Source organism: Mytilus trossulus, chromosome 1, assembly GCF_036588685.1.
Source record: "Mytilus trossulus isolate FHL-02 chromosome 1, PNRI_Mtr1.1.1.hap1, whole genome shotgun sequence".
NCBI lineage: Eukaryota > Metazoa > Mollusca > Bivalvia > Mytilida > Mytilidae > Mytilus > Mytilus trossulus.
In genome coordinates this window covers 9462095-9488712 of record NC_086373.1, presented here as the reverse complement: position 1 = coordinate 9488712, position 26618 = coordinate 9462095, and the positions used below count along the sequence as shown (strand labels likewise).

The 26618-nt window shown below is 33.1% G+C and overlaps 1 protein-coding gene across 3 annotated transcripts in view; it reads right to left on the bottom strand.

Annotated features, from left to right (window-relative positions):
- The window catches only part of LOC134714608 (protein O-linked-mannose beta-1,2-N-acetylglucosaminyltransferase 1-like), a 65999-nt gene that overhangs the window by 26664 nt on the left and 12717 nt on the right, over positions 1 to 26618 (bottom strand). The window contains exons 9-18 of one of the 3 annotated variants that reach the window (XM_063576014.1): positions 25234 to 25263; positions 22179 to 22275; positions 21803 to 21869; positions 15247 to 15418; positions 14424 to 14533; positions 10937 to 11021; positions 9447 to 9573; positions 8677 to 8746; positions 5261 to 5359; positions 2883 to 2978 (exon numbers count right to left, since the gene is read on the bottom strand). In XM_063576014.1, coding sequence (XP_063432084.1) covers positions 2883 to 2978; positions 5261 to 5359; positions 8677 to 8746; positions 9447 to 9573; positions 10937 to 11021; positions 14424 to 14533; positions 15247 to 15418; positions 21803 to 21869; positions 22179 to 22275; positions 25234 to 25263 — 953 coding nt within the window. Of the gene's footprint in view, positions 1 to 2882; positions 2979 to 5260; positions 5360 to 8676; positions 8747 to 9446; positions 9574 to 10936; positions 11022 to 14423; positions 14534 to 15246; positions 15419 to 17088; positions 17107 to 21802; positions 21870 to 22178; positions 22306 to 25233; positions 25264 to 26618 lie in introns of all 3 variants that reach the window. The other 2 variants (XM_063576006.1, XM_063575997.1) reach the window with 2 other exon arrangements.

Genomic DNA, 26618 nt, shown 5'->3' with positions numbered 1-26618 from the left:
TGGCATTAAAATTAAAAGGATCACTTCATAGGGAACATGTGTACTAAGTTTCAAGTTGATTAGACTTCAACTTCATCAAAAACTTCAATCTAAAGTAGGACAGACAGACGAATGGAAGGACGAAAACGAATGCACGCACAGACCAGAATACATAATGCCCATAAAGGCATAAAAATATTTCTTGAAATATTCAATTAACTGTTAAACACGAGTAATTGCTTGCTTTGCCTTCCGAACAACCTGTTCAAATTTCAAATTCAGTGTCAACAATAGTTAAGTCCAATTTCATATCCTATTTTCTAGACTTTCTCAAAATTTCAATCTTTTAAGTGGACCTATTCACCAATACTGTCTTTAAGTCTTCATTTATGAATGAATATAATTGCAATATTCCACAACAAAAAAAATACAGCAGACTTACAAGGACCGATAACTGCATGCATTTTACAATACATTTTATAGGATAATATTGGAGTTGTCTCCCTTGGCAAAAGATTGAATACATTTTATAAAATTCATACCTCATCTGGTAAGAGAAAATTCTCAATCTGATATCGAACAAATTTCTTTGAAGGCTTCAAACCAATTGAATCACATTTTACATGATTCATTATAAATGAACTGGTTCATTAATATATACCATAACATTTTTAAATAAATTAATGCAGACTACATGACCCTTCACCTTTAAACTAAGCCTACTTCAAAGTGTAAAACATAAGTAATAAACCTAAGCATTATATCTAATTTCAATTCATATTAGTAGGATATAAATGTTTCAAACAAAAACGTATAATTTGATTCATGTCATACTTATGTTAAAAGTATATATACAGAAATGTAATATGTACTCCAGCTATTAGAATGATACATAAATACATTTACATATGAATAAATGTAAGTGTGTGTAAAGCTTGTGTATTTATAAAAGATTTGCAGATATACACTATAGATTTCATGCCTAGGGTTTAAGTCTAAACAATACTGGTGCCAGACAACTCTAACAATCAGTGCTTATCAACAATCTGTATGTGTGGACAATGTATTGGTACAATTTGTTTACTTTTACTGAAATAATTTATGTTTGGGGAATATTTTTTTTCACCCATTAACACTAAATAGGAAATACCACCAATAGGTGTATGGGATGCTAATGTTTTATAGCAAAAAATGTGCAGGGAAGCTAGTGTCCTTATACCATAGTAAGGAATGCTACTCCCTCACAAAAAGCAGTACCAAACCCTCTAACTCTTTTGAATGAAGGGAAGAAATTTCACTGCAGATTCAAATCTCCCTCTCTTAATATAATAATTTGACAAGCTTTATCTAGTTGTTTTTTTAATTTAAATCTCTACCAAAATTTCCTAATTTCACTAATTTTGCGGTCTTATTTAATGATTTACAAGAAGACAGCTTTACATTTTGTTTAATCACTTGCATTATTGTTTGCTAGTAGTGCTCTTAAGAAACACAGGTATAATTCCCTAATTTATTTTCCTGTTTTGGAGGGAGATTTCTGGGTTAGATGCGATAAATCTATGTGATTTATTATATTATACATACTATTAAACAGTGGCACTAGTCCTAGAAAGTTTACGATGGAAATAGTATAAAAATAACTGCTAATTACATGTATATAATCAGTCATCTTAACATTTCAAACCTCATTCTAATGATATAAAACAAACTTTTTAAACATGTCAGTTAACTATCAAATAGAGCCAATAGTAACTTAACTAATACATAATGATACTAAGGCCATGGTTTTTTAATTTGTTGGTTTACGGATTTTCCCCATGAAAAAGTCGGGTCAGTTGGTCGAGAAAAAAAATCAAAAAAAATCTTTCAAGACAGAAAAAAAATGCAAAATAAATATATATTTCACCTTTCTAACAAAATGTTTTTTTATGCTATTTTGTCACCATTTCAAATTTTAGTTCGATGAAATATTCTTGCTCAGCTGTCATAAATATCGCATGACATTGTCTAATGATTTGCCGTAAAAAAGGGGGGTGTTCACAGACAAAGACGAAATTAAATCGTCTTTTCACAAACAAGAAAAACAAATTCACATAGCTCTGAATCAATTCCAAAAAACTTGGTGAGTAATGATCTTCAAAAACGAAAACTGATAAAGAAAAAAATGTAAAAAACATCGTACGAAAATAAGTTTCAACACACGTGTCAAAAACGTAATAGACTCGTCCACGGAAAAAACGAGAATATCGGGTTAATCTAGTGTCATGCATTCTCGTTTTTAATCCAAATGGATGATATTTTTTTTTAATTATCCATGAAACAAGAAAATTCTAAATGACTTGTTGATATTCAGAACTTTTACTTCCAAGGTGCTTTCCACCTGTCCACATTTGGACAAGTCTATTTCTATGAGATTATGCATCTTACAGACTGATGACAAATAAGGGAAATGAACTTATTGTCTAATGAGTTTTAAACACAGATTTCGTTCCGCAAAATTATTTGCATAAACGACATTTCAAGGTCAGTTATAATTTATTTGTCTATTTTTAGAAACGTAAACTGGAAGTTTTATTTTTTCACAACAGAGTGTTATCAATTTTGTTAGTGATTCATGCATTTCATTTCATAAAAAAAGAAGAATTTAATTATTTTTCAGGGATAATGTATTTGTTTGGGTGGGCGGGAATAAAAAAGCATGAAAAGTCAATTTTATTTTTATTCTAAGGTCGGCGGATCCGTAAACCAACAAATTAAAAAATCCTGGCCTAATCTAATTGAAGAAAAAATGTTGGACTGATAAAAATAATTTGGAATCATTTAGCAGTTTTAAATAGATATTCCTTATAACTAAAACTTAATGTTTTGGCAATAAAGAAAGCTGTATTAGGTTTACTTCTTACCTGGTATAATGACTATAGGTACTTTATATATTGCATCATTAGTATGGCTTCTGTCTACTAACTCTACGCCTTGTAAGGTTTCATCTACTGCTGCAGCTATAATAATAATGGTTGTCAGATGCATAAAGACATTACAAGTTTTCTATGGACTAGTGTATCTAAATAGTGTGGATATTAAAACTGAGAATGGAAATGGGGAAAGTGTCAAAGAGAAAACAACCCGACCATAGAACAAACAACAGCAGAAGGTCACCAATAGGTCTTCAAAGCAGGCGAGAAACTACTGCACCCTGAGGCTTCCTAAACAAATATCTATACTAGTTCAGTGATAATGGAGGACATCATGATCGTACTAAACTCTGAATTATAAACAATTATAGCTACTTCTTTACACACAGGATGGTGCTGTCTGCTACCTCTTCTTATCAAAAGAGAGGTCAATGCTTCTCAAATCAGAGAGAGAATTCAAGTGGATAAAACTCTCCCCCCTTTTTTATGAATCATACTGACAGGTATTTCAAATAAAAATTTCCTAAAAATTTGCATAAGTTCTGTCTGTAAAAATACTTGTGTTGTCATAATCAGCATACTGTCAATCCAAATTCTTAATTTAAAGTATTTGCAAACTGAAAGTACTTGTTAAACAGATTTAAACTAGAGGCTTGTGTCGCTCAGCTTGGTCTATGTGAATATTAAACAAAGGAAGCAGATGGATTCATGACAAAATTGTGTTTTGGTGAAGGTGATGTGTTTGTACATCTTACTTTATCGAACATTCTTGCTGCTTACAATTATCTCTATCTATAATGAACTTGGCCAAGTAGTTTCAGTGGAAAATGTTAGTAAAAATTTACAAATTTTATGAAAATTGTTCAAAAATAGACAACAACTCCTTAAGGGTCAATTGACCATTTTGGTCATGTTCACTTATTTTTAGGTATTACTTTGGTGTACATTATTGCTGTTTACAGTTTATCTCTATCTATAATAATATTCAAGATAATTACAAACTAAAGAGCCTGTGTTGCTCACCTTGGTCTATGTGAATATTCAACAAAGGACACAGATGGATTCATGACAAAATTGTGTTTTGGTGATGGTGATGTGTTTGTAGATCTTACTTTACTGAACATTCTTGCTGTGTACAATTATCCCCATCTATAATGATTGGCCCAGTAGTTTCAGTGGAAAATGTTAGTAAAAATTTACTAATTTTATGAAAATTGTTAAAAATTTACTATAAAGGGCAATAACTCCTTAGGGGGTAAATTGACCATTTTGGTCATGTTGACTTATTTTTAGGTCTTACTTTGCTGTAAATTATTGCTGTTTCCAGTTTATCTCTATCTATAATGATATTCAAGATAATAACAAACTAGAGGCTCTAAAGAGCCTGTGTCGCTCACCTTGGTCTATGTGAATATTAAACAAAGGAAGCAGATGGATTCATGACAAAATTGTGTTTTGGTGATGGTGATATGTTTGTACATCTTACTTTAATGAACATTCTTGCTGCTTACAATTATCACTATCTATAATGAACTTGGCCCAGTAGTTTCTGTGGAAAATGTAACAGGTAGGAAAAATTTACAAATTTTATGAAAATTGTTAAAAATTGACTATAAAGGACAATAACTCCTTAGGGGGTCAATTGACCATTTTGTTCATGTTGACTTATTTGTAAATCTTACTTTGCTGAAAAATTTGGCTGTTTACAGTTTAACTCTATCTCTAATAATATTCAAGATAATAACCAAAAACAGCAAAATTTTCTTAAAATTACCAATTCAGGGACAGCAACCCAACAACGGGTTCTCTGATTCTTCTGAAAATTTCAGGGCAGATAGAACTTCACCTGATGAACAATTTCACCCATGTCAGATTTGCTCTAAATGCTTTGGTTTTTGAGTTATAAGCCAAAAACTGCATTTTACCCCTATGTTCTATTTTTAGCCATGGCGGCCATCTTGGTTAGTTGGCAGGGTCACCAAACACAACTTTTAAACTAAATACCCCAATGATGATTGTGGCCAAGTTTGATTTTATTTGGCCCAGTAGTTTCAGAGAAGAAGATTTTTGTAAAAGTTAACGACGACGGATGACGGACGCCAAGTGATGAGAAAAGCTCACTTGGCCCTTTGTGCCAGGTTAGCTAAAAAGGTGCACACCCATCGCCCATAAAATTTGTCCTGTTACCATCCTCAGGTAAGCTTATAACAAAAGACTTATTCATTTATATTTAAAGGATACTAATGTTCATGGTACACAAACAATACAAGGATACAAAAGTCTGCTGTATATTTAATAAAAGATACATGATTTCTTAGGAATATATTGTGCATTATTTCAAATCCATAGAAAGCACTGTATTTACTTACGATCACATAAATGTTCATAGCCATCATACTTTTTACAAAATTCTCTCCTTGCTTCATTTCTCTTAGATTTAGGTGTTGGGGGGACATCTGTACCTTTAACTGTAATCAATATCAATCATTAATGTAACAGTTCAAACTGAGAATTACAACACAGAATGATAGTATTCAACTTACAGTACTGTGTACAGAGATAGTTTTAACAAAATAAATTGTATGGCAAAAATATCAATTCTATATATTCATTGGCCATACCCTCATACAAAATTATTACAATATTAATGTTTTTGAGGTACCTTTATTTGATAATAAAGAAAAGAAGTACAGTGCGGGAACAGGTGACAAAATAGTACCTCCCCTGTAAACAGTGCGCTCTTCTGACTAGAGGTAATCGGTAAAGAACAGCGGAAAATAGTGTACATTGTTTACGAGCTTGAAATGAGTTAACACAGACGAACTAAGACGTGTCAGTGTAATGTGAATATGATAATGCACCAGGTAAATTATTAATTGTTAAGTTTATCACATCATCTTATCTTCATATGATAGGTAAATAAGTGAATTTTCGATTTTAAGTGTCGTCAGCCGTTCAAACCTGTAATCATGCCATCCTTTCATTATTTTTTTTTAATACTAACCTATAGTCGGAACATCTTGATTTTCTCCCAATTTGTAAAGTTAATTATTCTACTTGACATATATTTTTTTGGGGGAAAAAAATGATATGCAGTCAAATCTGGCCGTTTTTAATATTTGTTGCTATGTGAAATAAAGGGAAGTAAATTAAAGTAAAAGAAGGCGCGCTTTTTCAAATAGTAAACCATTTAATTCAGATGCATAGTATTTTGTCAAATGATAAAGAATATCGTAGAAACTTAACTTGCTAGAAATTCATGATATTTTCAGGTTCTCTTTGGATTGTCAAATAATATTATAATCATCTAATTGAATGTTCAAATTATTTTGCAGCGATGGTCTGTATGGAAGGAAGACTGTCATAAAACCCAACAGTTTCGGATGGACCTTTAAATAATTGCTTAACATCAATAGCGATGTAAGATTCAAGTGTTTGATTTAGCACAAGTTTAGCCAGGTTTTCCTTGTAATTGTGGCAGAAAAACCCCTAGACAGTGTCATGCATTGAAAGGATATCAAACGGATATTTTATGGAATGATTCTCGAACATATGACAATCATATGCATAGGAATGTGGAGCTAGTGTCTTTCATGCAGCAATTTTTAATTTCCAATATAAACTCCGAAAAGACAAGAGCATAGAAATGTATACCAATGAGAAACATTCTTTGTGAATAAAATCATTCGGATGATTCCAAAACTTAATTGTGTCATTAGTGTTGCATTATGTATCCGTAGAGATAATCAGATTCCAGTAAGATTGCCCAACTGATGGTTTTTGTTTGTAATGTTTTGTAAATCTTAGTTGTTTTGACCAGCTTTTGGTCCCTTTCAGTGTGAGACAATAATTTGTTTATGATAAACAAAATCACTGATTCAAGACTAGAGCGGACACTTTTAGGCAGTTAGTGCGAATCCTTTAGGTTTAAACCTTTACATGCAATACAGGGGGAGGGGGAAGATTTTTTTTACCGAGTCAAACACTTTTCCTAATAATAATACATTGAGATTTAATATATACTTTGCTATATGTAGTGTTTATATTAAAGTATTGCCAACAAAATTCATTAAATTTTGGATCATAATATTGTTTAAGAAAAACCCTTACCCCCTGAACATCATAAAAGTTCATAATCTTCTGTAACACACGTGCATGGTTAATTTCGGATCACATTTTTTCTATTCCGATATTATAAGAATTCGAAGGTTCATATCATTTACAATATCATTCAAAAAATTTCTGGGATTTGTTTTTACTATCAACGTTGAACCTCGAGGTTACATTGTAGTAAAAAAAAATCCCATAAAAACGTTGAATGTAAATGATATGCACCATTAAAATCTTATATTGTAGGACTCATGTTGTTCAAACATAATGTGTTGATCAATTATGTTATGATGATTTTGATAAACTTCACATTAGGTAATCTTTCACGTATATTGATTACATTATATCATGTTGTCCCAACGATATACCTGTCGGTGTGCTGGATCATACGAATTTACCGACATTCATATAGACAAAATGACACAACTTTGAAAAATTCTTGTGACGAAAGTACATTTCGGAACACATTAAAAATTGGATACCCAGAAAGTTACATTTGATATATATTTTTTTCAAAATAAAAATAAAAATATGCAGTCAAATCTGGCAGATTTTTACACACCCCTATGTTGAACAATAGGTTGTTCAATTAACAGCATGTTTGGCAATTAAAAAATCGTATATTAACAAATTTAGCTTTAACATATACTTTATTTATAGTGGTTGTACATGTATAAAAGTTATATAATGGTTTTGTGTTTTAAGAGATATTCATCCCTATGCATATCGGGTTTTATGCGTAAATTGTCTCTCCTGTTTTATACCTTTTCTGTCTCTTTCATAAGAAGAGTGACTTTTCTATTGTTCTAGTGTCACTGGAAATCCCACTGAGTAGGTCCGATAAGGACCAGTTTTGGCCTCAAATTTCAGGTTCATCTCAAGAAAGATTTTGACCCCTTTTTAAACACTTAAGTGTCTATTTCATTTGACTCAATTAGTTAATGTGAAAGATTTTAACTGATTTAGTCATTAAAAACAATCCGATTCAAGCTCAAATATGAAAAATATACCAAATATACCAAAAAATGTCACTTTTCAGATGGTTTTTGTCAAAAATGAAAGTGGTTGTATCTGTGTTCATCCTCAACCTTTATATATGTTATGAAATATCATAAAATACAACTTGCATTTCAATATTAAGGATGAACACGAATGCGGCCACTTCTGTTTTACACGAAAACCATCTAAAATTTAACTAAAATGCTAGAATTGTGAAGATTTCAATAATTTAGCATGACTTAATGGTGCTAGTACCCAATATATGTGCATTGTATTGTCAAAAACAGCCCATATTTATGTAGCAGAAGCATTCTACTGTCCAATAAATAACTAAAAGTTTACATTTTAACAATTTTGTAAAACTGCTATATTTTGGGGCCAAAAAGGGTTCTTACTGCACCTAGTCCTTTGTTCATAATGAAAAATAATACATAACAATCTCTTTTAAATGGATGCTGACTTGGTTTACTTGTTCTTCCATTAAACCAAAGAATCCAGTCTCTTAACTTGTCAAAAATTAAAGCAATGACACAGTATTGGTCTGAAAAAACTGGAGAGGGTACTCTGTGGGTGATATTTCTCCTTGAATAATCAAGTTTATTTTTCAGTCTGAATTTACCATGTGAAAACCATGTTTCAATTACAATTTCTGCTTTTGGTACTCTATATAACTTACAGTTATAAGGTAAACAAAAAGACTCCTTCATAGATGCTGGCCAGCTACCATCATATCCAGCAAAACTTATCTGTAATTATAAATGTTAAATATTTAGTCAATTAACTTTATGCCTTTTCTTCAGTCAGTCCCTTTTAACTGAAATTTGAACTGACAATAAATATACAATATATGTACATTGTCGGAAAATATATAATCTATTTGTATGAGGTTTAGAAACAGGACGAAAATTAAGCCTTGCCGAGTTTTCTCCTGTTTCTAAGTGAGTAAAAATAAATTTTCTATTTTACGACAATGTACATATATTTTTTTTTATCCTGAAATATACTACCAACACTTGAAGCTTTAGTTAAACAATCTAAATCATGCTCTCTAGTTTTTCAAAAACTTTGATAAAAGGGACTGTGAAGAGGGCCCCCAAATGAACTGGTACATTAAAAGAAATATCCACATTGCCGTTTGCTCAACATGGACAAGTACAAATAAAGCAAAATTTTATTTGTGTACCTGTTATTTGTACAATACAAGACTGATTGCAGGATAAAGGAGTTTTATTCAGGCTGATGAGTTGAGTTTTACTTAATAAAATATAATCATTTATAGAGAAATGTTTGCTTAAGTTCTTTAATATATGCAGATGACATTGTATAATTTCTATACATTATCACTATCTATCCTCCATTACTGGACATCACACAGGTTCACCTAGAACTTCTTTTACATCATCATAGAAAATTTCTGACACCACAATGGCACATAATTCTGCTTACCTGTTCAGTGCTAGTAAATCCTTTGATTCCTTTCTTACCAACAAAGTACCAAACATCACGGAATCTAAGGTTTTGTATCATACTACTACCAAGCTGGTTATATACATCCCTGCCATGAGTATTCAACCTATAACATAGGTATTACTAAATATAGTTCATACTACTACCAAGCCGATTATTTACATACGTCCCTACCATGAGTATTCAACCTATATAACCCATAGTTATTACTAAATATTGTTGCTCTTTAACTATGGTTTTAATGTCTCACTATATCAACATCCTTTGGATTTTTAATATTTTTTACCCATATTTTGGTTTTGTTTTGATATGATTTTAGTAGGTATTTTAATGTAAACCACATATAATGTAAATGATACACTGTCTGACTGTCTTAACACTAGGCAAAACAAGAAATAAACATCCTAAGTACAATACAATGAAGGAAAACTGAGGTCTTTACTTAAAAATATTTCAATTCCAGCTTCCTTGAGTCAAATCAAACAAAGCACTTGAGACTTAGTGTAAATCTTATTTTTACCATTCATTTCCTTTGTTAATATTGGTGTTAAAATAATTCCAATCAAAAGCTATAGGTTGCATTTTTATAAAATAACTAATCGATGAATTCAAATAGAGAAAAATGTTCAACGTGTGACTGAACAACACATTAATTCACATATGCGCGTAGCGCATGAGTTAAATATCAGTATTGTTTGGTCATGAGTTGAATATTTTTCGATATTTGAATTCTTTAATTAATTATTCTTTTTATTACAGTGGCAAATGGCTTTTTTTAAAGAAATTAATGCAAAACATGTAAGGAACTATATTTTTTTCTACACATTCACAATTTGTTTTCATCCGCTGTAATCGATGTCTTAACAACGCCTATTATTGTATGACATCAGAGAGTGAAATAACCACATGTGAAATTATCGGTTTTTATTTAACTGGGAAATCAATGTAATAACTGTAAATATCCACAAGACAATTTTCCATAGGCACTCCTTTTACGACCAAAACTGTACCACTTTTACTATGAAGAAATTTTGAAAAAATTATATCCAAGAATGGAAACTTCAAATGCACTACAATTTTTTCTCAAAGGTCAAAATATAGGGCTGTGCGGCATATTTTTAATGTGTATATGCCCCAAACTGCTAAGAGTGGAACTAACACTAAATTTCTTAACTACCCTTACCTTGACTTTAGGATTACCACAGATTTCAATATACAAAATATGCATATGTATATTTACTGGTAACATTTCCAATGTATGTCTCTATGAGATTAAACATAGAGATCATAACTGGAAACCAGTATGTAAACAAAATTAATTTCCTATGAATAGTATACATCTCCCCAAAAGAGGCGTGGTTTGAGAAACATCTGTTTTTACAAAGTGCAACCTTTAGCATGCATACTATGCAAAAGTGTCAGTCAATGGACTATGATATAATGTCTCCCTTGGGTGAACTCTTACTTACTTTCTCTGTCCATCATCATTTACAACAGCTATAATAATGTCTCCCTCCACCAAACTCTCCAAGAAAACTTCCATGCTTGAACTGTCTACAGTCATATAGGTTAATGATTAGTCAAAACACACATGCAAACTGGCTGACACAAATGTAAACCTTTTATTGTCTTGTTACTGAAATGCTTGGGAATCAGGCTTGTTCAAAGAAATAATGAGTAATCTAATTTTTTTGGTCTAAATAAAGGGCCTCTTGATACATAATAGACTAGTCAATAAAAACTTAAATTGATTATCTCCCTTTTATTCTATATTACAAAATTTGAGGACAAAGTATAAAGAACAAAAATGTGTCCCCAGTACATGGATGCCCCACTCCCACTATCATTTTCTATGTTCAGTGGACTGTGAAATTGGGGTCAGAACTCTAAAGTTTCAAGTTGATTGGACTTCAACTTCATCAAAAACTACCTCGACCAAAACCTTTAACCTGAAGCGGGACAGACGAATGAATGAACAGACAAACAGATGAACAGACGAACGGACGGGCAGACGGATGCACAAACCAGAAAACATAATGCCCCTCTACTATCATAGGTGGAGCATAAAAACTTAGTGTGAAAGTAAATACACAAGTTGACACTCAAGGTACTCCAAAATATAGGTAAATGAAATAAAAAAGTTTACTTTTTAAATTAGAAAAAAAAGTTATGAATGACAAAGTTCCACTTAAAGCTTTAACAAAACCTGATAATTCACATTTATTTTCTGCGGAAGAACATGTACAATGGAAATTATGTAAAATAATAAAGGAAACAAGAATCAGTGTCCATAGGAAACTGTGTCCTACTTACTCTATTCTTCTATGTTTAGTGACCAAGTTAATTTGGGTCAAAACCCTTATTTGTTAATATTGTCAATTGTACTGTGGTAATTTGATGTTGAAACTTCTATTGGTAAACTTAGTACCTTCCCAAAACTTTAACCTGATACCTGACGGACATACAGACAAACTAGCTCTTTCTGACTGTAAAGAATAGATTTTCTAAATGGAAGTTTAACCTTCAAAAAATTTTGTTTTGTGATATGCAAAGGAGTGGGTCCAGTAAGACCCTTTTTTGGCCCCAAAATATAGCAGTTTCACGAAATTGTTAAAATGTAATCTTTAAGCTATTTATTAGCATGTAGAATACTTCTACTACATAAATATGGGCTGTCTTTGACAATACAATGCACAAATATTGGTTACTAGTATCATTAAATCATGATAAATTATTGAAATCTTCAGAACTTTAGTATTTGAGTTAAATTTTAGACAGTTTCTGTTTCAAAAGGAAGTAGCAGCATTAGTGTACATTCATAATGTCTAAATGTAAGTTATATTTGATAATAATACATAACATATATAAAGGTTGAGGGTGAACACAGATGAGGCTGCTTGCATTTTTGACAAAAACTATTTGAAAAGAGACATATTATGACATAATTGATAGATTTTCCATATTTAAGCTTGAGTATGAGCGTCTTTAATGACTTATGGTGACTTGAAAAACACCTGTACCACTCAGATTACAATTCTACCTTGACAGGTAAGTTTGTATTTAGCCTATAAAATACTTATTTAGCCTTGAGAATTGAAAGGTCAGTTTATCCCATTCATACAAAAGAAGTTGGTAAAATTGGCTTCATGCCATTTACCTTGTCCAAAATTAAGGTCACTTTATTGTTATTGTGATATTGTTAAAGTACAAAAGAACCCTATATTCTGACCAATGCTTAAACTTTGTGCATCTTGATTCAATTATTTAAAATATGTTAATGTTGAATTTTAGGGGTTACTTTTGGCCTTTTTTTTACGTGTTAGTTTTCTTTTCAGATTTAAAAAAAACTATCGGCTTGATTTATAGAAATAGACTATGCTTGCAGGTTCTCTTGTTTTTTGTTTACACCAAATTCTAACGGATTATTAAATTTAGTTGCAAAATATTTTAAACGAGAGCTGAATTTTTTTTTATCTTTTAATGTGAATTGAAGGTTAAATAATTATAATGTGAATTAGAATGAAGAAAACATCTTGGTCCCCAAAAAAATCATCAATCAGGATATAAAATTCCAAATATTAATTTATTATACTAAAATAAGTTCATATAGAATAAACTTTCTAAGATTTTATTGATTCCTTTTAAATTGAAATCTCAAGCCACTGTTTTGAATGTTTAGGTCATGTCCCAACAGAAAATCAATAAATATGACAGTACAATGTACTCTAAGCACAAACACATAAGGTCACTGTGAAATAGACATCTAGAGCAGGAGCAAACTGTCAGTTATACCAAACCAGTTTGACTAGATCTCTAGTTTAAAACCAGTTTGACTAGATGTCTAGATTATTCTTGGAATAACAATGGTGTGGCCTATATTTTGACAATGTAAATAACATGAGGACCTGGATGGGTTTTTTTAATATCTGTATTCTTTAAAGTTTTAGGGCATTTTCTTTTAATAGCCTTGAAATAACTCATTCTGTAAAATTCTCATGAAAATGATTTTCCAATTTAGTCTTTCTGTAAGTGTTACAAGATTATTTATCAATTATGTACATTGATCATGATTATATTATCAGTATTGCATTACAGTTACCCAAGTAACCCTTTATTTTGCACAGTCATTCTTTATACTTTTGCAATGCAGTAAATTATTCTCTATTCTTTATTGTGATGTTCATTTTCTCTATTCTCTATCTTTTGTTGCTATTACATGTATTCTCTATTCTGTAAACCCCATTCTGACCCTTATAGGTAAAGTCCTATTGTATGAATGGGATAAACTGACCTTTCAATTCTCAAGGCTAAATAAGTATTTTATAGGCTAGATACAAACTGACCTGTCAAGGTAGAATTGTAATCTGAGTGGTACCGGTGTTTTTCAAGTCACCATAATCAGTTAAAATCTTTCACTTAAACTAATTGACTGAAGTACCTTTCATTGATGAACTTGAAATTTGAGGCCAAAATCAGTCCTTAACAGACCTACTCCTTTATACTACTGCACTATTTGTGAATAACATAAAAACAATAACAAATAACATAACATAACAAAAACAAATTTTCATAATATAATAATGGCCAATTCCGATCAAAACATGCTTTAAACATAAAACAAAAATTAATACATGCCTTTAATGAGATGGTCTGTCAACTGTTGATTATATATTAGATCTTATTACTCAAGAGAAGATAATTGATGAATTAAGCTTCAGGTTGATCTATCCCATCAAATTTTAAAATATTTCACAGAGAAACTTTTTTTTAAATTAGATACAGAATCAAAAATTGCTGGTGGCAGCCATGTTTTACATCAAACAAGGTGAACTAAAAACATATAAATAATATGAATGTGTTTGAACAGGGTTTGATTCTTATTTACTGAAACTAAAGTGAGTCTAACTGAATGCACATCAATAATACTATATATATTATCATGACTCATAAACCAACCTTTTTCATACGTATCAAACACTGTTACAGTGGAGACTTTCTTCTCTATAGAACTCAATACGGCTACATTAAATCCTCTCCCTGCATGGTTCACCCTTTCACCCAGAACACTGTAAAAAGAACAATATCATTTGAAAAATGAGTCTTTTTGTTATCCCTTAAAATAATATCAGATTTTATCTAAACACATCAAGTTAATATGAAAGCCTTGTGATAATATCTACTGATACAAAATCTTGATGACAATCTGAGTCAGCTGCCTGCTGTTCAGTGGTTGTCGTTTGTTGGTGTGGTTCATAACTTTTCTTCTTTGCTTGTTTTTTGTATTGATTTGACTATTGGTTTTCCTGTTTGAATTGATTTACACTAGTCATTTTGGTGTCTTTTATAGCTTGCTGTTCAGCTAGAGCCAAGGCATCTTGTTGAAGACCAAACTTTGACCTTTGATTGTTAAATTTTTACACATTGTGACTTGGATGGAGAGTTGTCTCAAAGACAATTATTCCATATCTTCTTATTCATATTGTGCTTAAATAATTGTCTTATTACATGCTATATTCATTTTACTTTTGAGAATGACTTATTGATGGCAGATGCTTCATAATTTCTATTCACAACTATCTAACAAACAGGGGATAAATTTAGAACCTTATATGTTGTAAAGACATATGCCTATAATGTAAGACTATATGTTGACCTCCAGAGGTCAATTGGATATTTGTATATTTGGTTTGCTGTCTCATGACATAACAATGCATCCAATGAACAAGCAATGTATGTACTATAACTCTTACATTTCAACATTAATATTATTACTACGTACATTTCACCATTAATACAGATTGTTGGTTTTCTCTGATCACCATCACCAGTATCCACCATAGCAGTAAATTTATCTTCTCCACATTCTGTAGTCAATCCACACTTGTCTAACTTTTCTATAACCATCTCTGTTACTTTCGGAATGAACTGAGAAATATCCCTCAATGGACCAACTGAAAAACAGGAGACAGATTATAATTATACTTCTGCGTAAACATAATTGTCTTTTTATATATGTCCAGGTAAAATTTAGCAAGTGTTGATGCTTTAAAAGACTTTTTTCTAAGTCTATTTTAAGTAGTGTTGTGAAATCGTACACTTTTGCCTAACCGGTTACTCATATAATCGTTCATCTGATTAACCGGTTAACTGGTAGTTTAAGTTACTGTTTGAAGGCCTTATCAATAGTACCCTACACATAGATATAAGAAAATGTGGTATGAGTGTCAATGTGACTACATTCCATCCAAGTCATACATTAACGTTTTTATAATACAATGGATTGAAGTTTGACCTTTGGTTTTATAAGGCTTATCTGTGAAGATTCCTGTCGAAATTTGACTTTTAATTATCAAATACACAGTATTGACTATGGCGTTTGTACTAACTTCAAAATTGAAAAAAAACCTTCTTGATCTCGTAGAATTGAATATGTCTGAAACCGATGATTCTTTCATTTTGTCTTGTTGTCTTCGAAATAATGTGAGGTGTTTCAATTAAAATTGATTGATTAATCCTGATATTCATACCATCAAGTATACATTGATTATATTCACATTGGTCTGTTTTTTATAGTTTTTAAGTTAACATTTAGTTTAAAGTATGACAAAGACTTGCACGACAGAGATTGCACATTCAGATGTAGGTCTACACAATTTAAGAACAAGTAAATCATAAAATTTAATTGTAATACTGATTAAAAAATACTGTTAATAAAACATGAAACTAATTATGTTTCCTTAAGATCTTGTCCCGAGCTTAGAGACAACTTCTAATCAATTTTATATTTTTGGATAAACAATACTGATCAATATACTGGAAAATTGATCCGTCAAAGAAAACGCAAATATTTAATGATTTCAATACAAATTTATATCAAATCTATTAAAATTGAAAAAAAAAGTATGGTTAACCGATTATCTTTTTTGGTATCCAGTATTCGGTGGTTCGAACGGTTAAATGGTTAATTGGTAGAGAGAAGCAACCTTTCTTTTCATGTCTTACTTAAGAGGGAAAGAGAAGCAGCCTTTCTTTTCATGTCTTACTTACGAGGTAGAGAGAAGCAGCCTTTCTTTTCATGTCTTACTTACGAGGTAGAGAGAAGCAGCCTTTCTTTTCATGTCTTACTTACGAGGTAGAGAGAAGCAACCTTTCTTTTCATGTCTTACTTACGAGGTAGAGAGAAGCAGCCTTTCTTTTCAAGTCTTACTTACGAGGAAGAGAGAAGCAACCTTTCTTTTCATGTCTTACTTGCGAGGTAGAGAGAAGCAACCTTTCTTTTCATGTCTTACTTACGAGGTAGAGAGAAGCAACCTTTCTTTTCATGTCTTACTTACAAGGGAGAGAGAAGCAGCCTTTCTTTTCATGTCTTACTTACGAGGGAAAGAGAAGCAGCCTTTCTTTTCATGTCTTACTTACGAGGGAGAGAGAAGTAACCTTTCTTTTCATGTCTTACTTACGAGGTAGAGAGAAGCAACCTTTCTTTTCATGTCTTACTTACGAGGTAGAGAGAAGCAGCCTTTCTTTTCATGTCTTACTTACGAGGTAAAGAGAAGCAGCCTTTCTTTTCATGTCTTACTTACAAGGGAGAGAGAAGCAGCCTTTCTTTTCATGTCTTACTTACGAGGTAGAGAGAAGCAGCCTTTCTTTTCAAGTCTTACTTACGAGGAAGAGAGAAGCAACCTTTCTTTTCATGTCTTACTTGCGAGGAAGAGAGAAGCAACCTTTCTTTTCATGTCTTACTTGCGAGGTAGAGAGAAGCAACCTTTCTTTTCATGTCTTACTTACGAGGTAGAGAGAAGCAACCTTTCTTTTCATGTCTTACTTACGAGGGAGAGAGAAGCAGCCTTTCTTTTCATGTCTTACTTACGAGGGAAAGAGAAGCAGCCTTTCTTTTCATGTCTTACTTACGAGGGAGAGAGAAGCAACCTTTCTTTTCATGTCTTACTTACGAGGTGAGAGAAGCAACCTTTCTTTTCATGTCTTACTTACGAGGTAGAGAGAAGCAACCTTTCTTTTCATGTCTTACTTACGAGGTAGAGAGAAGCAACCTTTCTTTTCATGTCTTACTTACGAGGTAGAGAGAAGCAACCTTTCTTTTCATGTCTTACTTACAAGGGAGAGAGAAGCAGCCTTTCTTTTCATGTCTTACTTACGAGGAAAAGAGAAGCAGCCTTTCTTTTCATGTCTTACTTACGAGGGAGAGAGAAGCAACCTTTCTTTTCATGTCTTACTTACGAGGTAGAGAGAAGCAACCTTTCTTTTCATGTCTTACTTACGAGGTAGAGAGAAGCAGCCTTTCTTTTCATGTCTTACTTACGAGGTAAAGAGAAGCAGCCTTTCTTTTCATGTCTTACTTACAAGGGAGAGAGAAGCAGCCTTTCTTTTCATGTCTTACTTACGAGGTAGAGAGAAGCAGCCTTTCTTTTCAAGTCTTACTTACGAGGAAGAGAGAAGCAACCTTTCTTTTCATGTCTTACTTGCGAGGTAGAGAGAAGCAACCTTTCTTTTCATGTCTTACTTACGAGGTAGAGAGAAGCAACCTTTTTTTTCATGTCTTACTTACAAGGGAGAGAGAAGCAGCCTTTCTTTTCATGTCTTACTTACGAGGGAAAGAGAAGCAGCCTTTCTTTTCATGTCTTACTTACGAGGGAGAGAGAAGCAACCTTTCTTTTCATGTCTTACTTACGAGGTAGAGAGAAGCAACCTTTCTTTTCATGTCTTACTTACGAGGTAGAGAGAAGCAACCTTTCTTTTCATGTCTTACTTACCAGGTAAAGAGAAGCAGCCTTTCTTTTCATGTCTTACTTACGAGGTAGAGAGAAGCAACCTTTCTTTTCATGTCTTACTTACGAGGGAGAGAGAAGCCGCCTTTCTTTTCATGTCTTACTTACGAGGTAGACAGAAGCAACCTTTCTTTTCATGTCTTACTTACGAGGTAGAGAGAAGCAACCTTTCTTTTCATGTCTTACTTACAAGGGAAAGAGAAGCAACCTTTCTTTTCATGTCTTACTTACGAGGTAGAGAGAAGCAACCTTTCTTTTCATGTCTTACTTAGGAGGTAGAGAGAAGCAACCTTTCTTTTCATGTCTTACTTACGAGGTAGAGAGAAGCAACCTTTCTTTTCATGTCTTACTTACAAGGGAGAGAGAAGCAGCCTTTCTTTTCATGTCTTACTTACAAGGGAAAGAGAAGCAGCCTTTCTTTTCATGTCTTACTTACGAGGGAGAGAGAAGCAACCTTTCTTTTCATTTCTTACTTACGAGGTTGAGAGAAGCAACCTTTCTTTTCATGTCTTACTTACGAGGTAGAGAGAAGCAGCCTTTCTTTTCATGTCTTACTTATGAGGTAAAGAGAAGCAGCCTTTCTTTTCATGTCTTACTTACAAGGGAGAGAGAAGTAGCCTTTCTTTTCATGTCTTACTTACGAGGTAGAGAGAAGCAACCTTTCTTTTCATGTCTTACTTACGAGGGAAAGAGAAGCAACCTTTCTTTTCATGTCTTACTTACGAGGTAGAGAGAAGCAACCTTTCTTTTCATGTCTAACTTACGAGGTAGAGAGAAGCAACCTTTCTTTTCATGTCTTACTTACGAGGAAGAGAGAAGCAACCTTTCATTTCATGTCTTACTTACGAGGTAGAGAGAAGCAACCTTTCTTTTCATGTCTTACTTACGAGGTAGAGAGAAGCAGCCTTTCTTTTCATGTCTTACTTAGGAGGTAGAGAGAAGCAGCCTTTCTTTTCATGTCTTACTAACGAGGTAGAGAGAAGCAACCTTTCTTTTCATGTCTTACTTACAAGGGAGAGAGAAGCAACCTTTCTTTTCATGTCTTACTTACGAGATAGAGAGAAGCAGCCTTTCTTTTCATGTCTTACTTACGAGGTAGAGAGAAGCAGCCTTTCTTTTCATGTCTTACTTACGAGGTAGAGAGAAGCAACCTTTCTTTTCATGTCTTACTTACGAGGTAGAGAGAAGCAACCTTTCTTTTCATGTCTTACTTACGAGGTAGAGAGAAGCAGCCTTTCTTTTCATGTCTTACTTATGAGGTAAAGAGAAGCAGCCTTTCTTTTCATGTCTTACTTACAAGGGAGAGAGAAGTAGCCTTTCTTTTCATGTCTTACTTACGAGGTAGAGAGAAGCAACCTTTCTTTTCATGTCTTACTTACGAGGGAAAGAGAAGCAACCTTTCTTTTCATGTCTTACTTACGAGGTAGAGAGAAGCAACCTTTCTTTTCATGTCTAACTTACGAGGTAGAGAGAAGCAACCTTTCTTTTCATGTCTTACTTACGAGGAAGAGAGAAGCAACCTTTCATTTCATGTCTTACTTACGAGGTAGAGAGAAGCAACCTTTCTTTTCATGTCTTACTTACGAGGTAGAGAGAAGCAGCCTTTCTTTTCATGTCTTACTTAGGAGGTAGAGAGAAGCAGCCTTTCTTTTCATGTCTTACTAACGAGGTAGAGAGAAGCAACCTTTCTTTTCATGTCTTACTTACAAGGGAGAGAGAAGCAACCTTTCTTTTCATGTCTTACTTACGAGATAGAGAGAAGCAGCCTTTCTTTTCATGTCTTACTTACGAGGTAGAGAGAAGCAGCCTTTCTTTTCATGTCTTACTTACGAGGTAGAGAGAAGCAACCTTTCTTTTCATGTCTTACTTACGAGGTAGAGAGAAGCAACCTTTCTTTTCATGTCTTACTTACGAGGTAGAGAGAAGCAGCCTTTCTTTTCATGTCTTACTTACGAGGTAGAGAGAAGCAACCTTTCTTTTCATGTCTTACTTACGAGGTAGAGAGAAGCAGCCTTTCTTTTCATGTCTTACTTACGAGGTAAAGAGAAGCAGCCTTTCTTTTCATGTCTTACTTACAAGGGAGAGAGAAGCAGCCTTTCTTTTCATGTCTTACTTACGAGGTAGAGAGAAGCAACCTTTCTTTTAATGTCTTACTTACGAGGGAAAGAGAAGCAACCTTTCTTTTCATGTCTTACTTACGAGGTAGAGAGAAGCAACCTTTCTTTTCATGTCTAACTTACGAGGTAGAGAGAAGCAACCTTTCTTTTCATGTCTTACTTACGAGGTAGAGAGAAGCAACCTTTCTTTTCATGTCTTACTTAGGAGGTAGAGAGAAGCAACCTTTCTTTTCATGTCTTACTTACGAGGTTGAGAGAAGCAACCTTTCTTTTCATGTCTTACTTACGAGGTAGAGAGAAGCAGCCTTTCTTTTCATATCTTACTTACGAGGTAGAGAGAAGCAACCTTTCTTTTCATGTCTTACTTACGAGGTAGAGAGAAGCAACCTTTCTTTTCATGTCTTACTTACGAGGAAGAGAGAAGCAACCTTTCATTTCATGTCTTACTTACGAGGTAGAGAGAAGCAGCCTGTCTTTTCATGTCTTACTTAGGAGGTAGAGAGAAGCAGCCTTTCTTTTCATGTCTTACTAACGAGGTAGAGAGAAGCAACCTTTCTTTTCATGTCTTACTTACAAGGGAGAGAGAAGCAACCTTTCTTTTCATGTCTTACTTACGAGATAGAGAGAAGCAGCCTTTCTTTTCATGTCTTACTTACGAGGAAGAGAGAAGCAGCCTTTCTTTTCATGTCTTACTTATGAGGTAGAGAGAAGCAACCTTTCTTTTCATGTCTTACTTACGAGGTAGAGAGAAACAACCTTTCTTTTCATGTCTTACTTACGAGGTAGAGAGAAGCAACCTTTCTTTTCATGTTTTACTTATGAGGTAGAGAGAAGCAGCCTTTCTTTTCATGTCTTACTTACGAGGTAGAGAGAAGCAACCTTTCTTTTCATGTCTTACTTACGAGGTAGAGAGAAGCAGCCTTTCTTTTCATGTCTTACTTACGAGGTAAAGAGAAGCAACCTTTCTTTTCATGTCTTACTTACGAGGTAAAGAGAAGCAACCTTTCTTTTCATGTCTTACTTACGAGGTAGAGAGAAGCAACCTTTCTTTTCATGTCTTACTTACGAGGTAGAGAGAAGCAGCCTTTCTTTTCATGTCTTACTTACAAGGTAGAGAGAAGCAACCTTTCTTTTCATGTCTTACTTACGAGGGAGAGAGAAGCAACCTTTCTTTTCATGTCTTACTTACGAGGTAAAGAGAAGCAACCTTTCTTTTCATATCTTACTTACGAGGGAAAGAGAAGCAGCCTTTCTTTTCATGTCTTACTTACGAGGTAGAGAGAAGCAACCTTTCTTTTCATATCTTACTTACGAGGGAAAGAGAAGCAACCTTTCTTTTCATGTCTTACTTAGGAGGGAGAGAGAAGCAACCTTTCTTTTCATGTCTTACTTACGAGGTAGAGAGAAGCAACCTTTCTTTTCATGTCTTACTTACGAGGTAGAGAGAAGCAACCTTTCTTTTCAATGGGTAAGCTGTAGCCACCATGTTCTCTCTTTTTATGCTGAAAAGAAAAAGAAAATTTGAACAGTTTTTCCACAAAGTCTTTAAACTTGTCTTTGTAATACAAATTGAACCATTCAAGGTTTTTTTATACTACATGTTGACAAGAATCTTTATGAATAACAATATTTCTTCTAATTAACCGTTTTCTTTAATATGATTTATATAGATAAGGGGGTATATCTCATTTACTTTCAACTTCTTATCAAGCAGTAGTTCAAATAATGTAAAGTAAAAATGTTACTCCTCAAAAAAAAATAATTGGGACTTCCAAAACTGACATGGGTAATATGAATAGTTTTCAACTTACAAATTCAATAGCTTGTTTCTGTTCCAGTCCAATCTGTCCCACCATTACAAAGGCATCTCTAAAGCCGACATTGTCTATCAAGTAACTTCCCATTAACCTAAACCATTGTCTTCCTTCATTGCTCAGTCTGCAATATAAATAAACAACCCATTAACCTAAACCATTGTCTCCCTTCATTGCTCAGTTTACAAAATAAATAAACAACCCATTAACCTAAACCATTGTCTCCCTTCATTGCTCAGTTTACAAAATAAATAAACAACCCATTAACCTAAACCATTGTCTTCCTTCATTGCTCAGTTTACAAAATAAATAAACAACCCATTAACCTAAACCATTGTCTCCCTTCATTGCTCAGTTTACAAAATAAATAAACAACCCATTAACCTAAACCATTGTCTCCCTTCATTGCTCAGTTTACAAAATAAATAAACAACCCATTAACCTAAACCATTGTCTTCCTTCATTGCTCAGTTTACAAAATAAATAAACTTCCCATTAACCTAAACCATTGTCTCCCTTCATTGCTCAGTCTACAAAATAAATAAACAACCCATTAACCTAAACCATTGTCTCCCTTCATTGCTCAGTCTGCAAAATAAATAAACAACCCATTAACCTAAACCATTGCCTCCCTTCATTGCTCAGTCTGCAAAATAAATAAACAACCCATTAACCTAAACCATTGCCTCCCTTCATTGCTCAGTCTACAAAATAAATAAACAACCCATTAACCTTAACCATTGTCTCCCTTCATTGCTCAGTCTGCAAAATAAATAAACTTCCCATTAACCAAAACCATTGTCTCCCTTCATTGCTCAGTCTACAAAATAAATAAACAACCCATTAACCTAAACCATTGCCTCCCTTCATTGCTCAATCTGCAAAATAAATAAACAACCCATTAACCTAAACCATTGTCTCCCTTCATTGCTCAGTCTGCAAAATAAATAAACTTCCCATTAACCTAAACCATTGCCTCCCTTCATTGCTCAGTCTACAAAATAAATAAACAACCCATTAACCTAAACCATTGTCTCCCTTCATTGCTCAGTCTACAAAATAAATAAACAACCCATTAACCTAAACCATTGTCTCCCTTCATTGCTCAGTCTGCAAAATAAATAAGCAACCCATTAACCTAAACCATTGTCTCCCTTCATTGCTCAGTCTGCAAAATAAATAAACAACCCATTAACCTAAACCATTGTCTCCCTTCATTGCTCAGTCTGCAAAATAAAGAAACAACCCATTAACCTAAACCATTGTCTCCCTTCATTGCTCAGTCTACAAAATAAATAAACTTCCCATTAACCTAAACCATTGTCTCCCTTCATTGCTCAGTCTACAAAATAAATAAACAACCCATTAACCTAAACCATTGTCTCCCTTCATTGCTCAGTCTGCAAAATAAAGAAACAACCCATTAACCTAAACCATTGTCTCCCTTCATTGCTCAGTCTACAAAATAAATAAACTTCCCATTAACCTAAACCATTGTCTCCCTTCATTGCTCAGTCTACAAAATAAATAAACTTCCCATTAACCTAAACCATTGTCTCCCTTCATTGCTCAGTCTACAAAATAAATAAACTTCCCATTAACCTAAACCATTGTCTCCTTTCATTGCTCAGTCTGCAAAATAAATAAACTTCCCATTAACCTAAACCATTGTCTCCCTTCATTGCTCAGTCTGCAAAATAAATAAACAAAACATTAACCTAAACCATTGTCTCCCTTCATTGCTCAGTCTGCAAAATAAATAAACAAAACATTAACCTAAACCATTGTCTCCTTTCATTGCTCAGTCTGCAAAATAAATAAACAAAACATTAACCTAAACCATTGTCTCCCTTCATTGCTCAGTCTACAAAATAAATAAACAACCCATTAACCTTAACCATTGTCTCCTTTCATTGCTCAGTCTGCAAAATAAATAAACAAAACATTAACCTAAACCATTGTCTCCCTTCATTGCTCAGTCTACAAAATAAATAAACAACCCATTAACCTAAACCATTGTCTCCCTTCATTGCTCAGTCTACAAAATAAATAAACAAAACATTAACCTAAACCATTGTCTCCTTTCATTGCTCAGTCTGCAAAATAAATAAACAAAACATTAACCTAAACCATTGCCTCCCTTCATTGCTCAGTCTGCAAAATAAATAAACAACCCATTAACCTAAACCATTGTCTCCCTTCATTGCTCAGTCTGCAAAATAAATAAACAACCCATTAACCTAAACCATTGTCTCCCTTCATTGCTCAGTCTGCAAAATAAATAAACTTCCCATTAACCTAAACCATTGTCTCCCTTCATTGCTCAGTTTACAAAATAAATAAACAACCCATTAACCTAAACCATTGCCTCCCTTCATTGCTCAGTCTGCAAAATAAATAAACAACCCATTAACCTAAACCATTGTCTCCCTTCATTGCTCAGTCTGCAAAATAAATAAACTTCCCATTAACCTAAACCATTGTCTCCCTTCATTGCTCAGTCTGCAAAATAAATAAACTTCCCATTAACCTAAACCATTGCCTCCCTTCATTGCTCAGTCTGCAAAATAAATAAACAACCCATTAACCTAAACCATTGTCTCCCTTCATTGCTCAGTCTGCAAAATAAATAAACTTCCCATTAACCTAAACCATTGTCTCCCTTCATTGCTCAGTCTGCATGATAAATAAACTTCCCATTAACCTAAACCATTGTCTCCCTTCACTGCTCAGTCTGCAAAATAAATAAACTTCCCATTAACCCAAACCATTGTCTCCCTTCATTGTTCAGTCTACAAAATAAATAAACAACCCATTAACCTAAACCATTGTCTCCCTTCATTGCTCAGTCTTCAAAATAAATAAACTTCCCATTAACCTAAACCATTGTCTCCCTTCATTGCTCAGTCTACAAAATAAATAAACAACCCATTAACCTAAACCATTGTCTCCCTTCATTGCTCAGTCTACAAAATAAATAAACTTCCCATTAACCTAAACCATTGTCTCCCTTCATTGCTCAGTCTGCAAAATAAATAAACAACCCATTAACCTAAACCATTGTCTCCCTTCATTGCTCAGTCTACAAAAGAAATAAACAACCCATTAACCTATACCATTGTCTCCCTTCATTGCTCAGTCTGCAAAATAAATAAACAACCCCTTAACCTAAACCATTGTCTCCCTTCATTGCTCAGTCTACAAAATAAATAAACAACCCATTAACCTAAACCATTGTCTCCCTTCATTGCTCAGTCTACAAAATAAATAAACTTCCCATTAACCTATACCATTGTCTCCCTTCATTGCTCAGTCTACAAAATAAATAAACAACCCATTAACCTAAACCATTGTCTCCCTTCATTGCTCAGTCTACAAAAGAAATAAACAACCCCTTAACCTATACCATTGCCTCCCTTCATTGCTCAGTCTGCAAAATAAATAAACAAAACAATTTTATTTATTCTTTCTTAACAAACTTAACAAACTTAGCACAGGTCATTAGATGTATGTTTCATCAAAATACGATATTCTGATTGACTAACTGAAATCTTATATTATTCCTTAATCAACTTCATTACACAATAAAATTTATCATTCATGATGACACGAGGTCCCATGATAAGGTGCACAGGTAAATTAAATTAAGTTTTCCACAGATTCATTTGCAAGTTACCTGTCGATTTAAACTTTTGTATGTTCTATTGTCCCATCAAACAAATACAACAGCTATTGTTATCTGTTTAGTTTATTCAATGGGACCTTTCAATTTCATGCAAGAGAAATCTATCACTCACTGATTAATTTAACTGAACAAAAAATTGAACTGTAATTGAAGGAAATACATGTACAAATAAGGAATTATAAAACTGCATGTGATGTTGTATTTATTCAATATCAATAACACATTTTCAATTTGTATAAAATAAACACTGATTTAAAAATTAAGGGTTGATTTCTGATCAAATTCCAATATTTTACATATTAAAATTTGCTTTTTAAGTGTGTTCACAAATAAAAACTTGAAATGATAATGTTTTAATTAAGGTCTTCATAAATGTATTCTTTATAACTAAACCACAAAAAAACATGCAAATTCTTTGGAATTTATATGCATGCAGTAGTTAAACAAAATTCAGAAATAAACTTTTTATAATTGAATCAGTGCTTATATTTAACAGATTGAAAATAGTTATTGATATTGAATAAATACTGTATCACATGCAGTTTATACATGTATTTCAATCAACAAAGAAGATATTTTTTTGGTCAGGCAAATTTATGAATGAGTGATAGATTTTTCATAGAAGAAATTTAAAGGTCTCAGTCAGTAAACTACACAGAAAAAAATAGCTATTGTATTGATTCAATGGGACAGGTGAACTTGCAAAAGTTTAAATACCTTGGTCAAGAGCAAACGACTCTGTGGTAAACTTT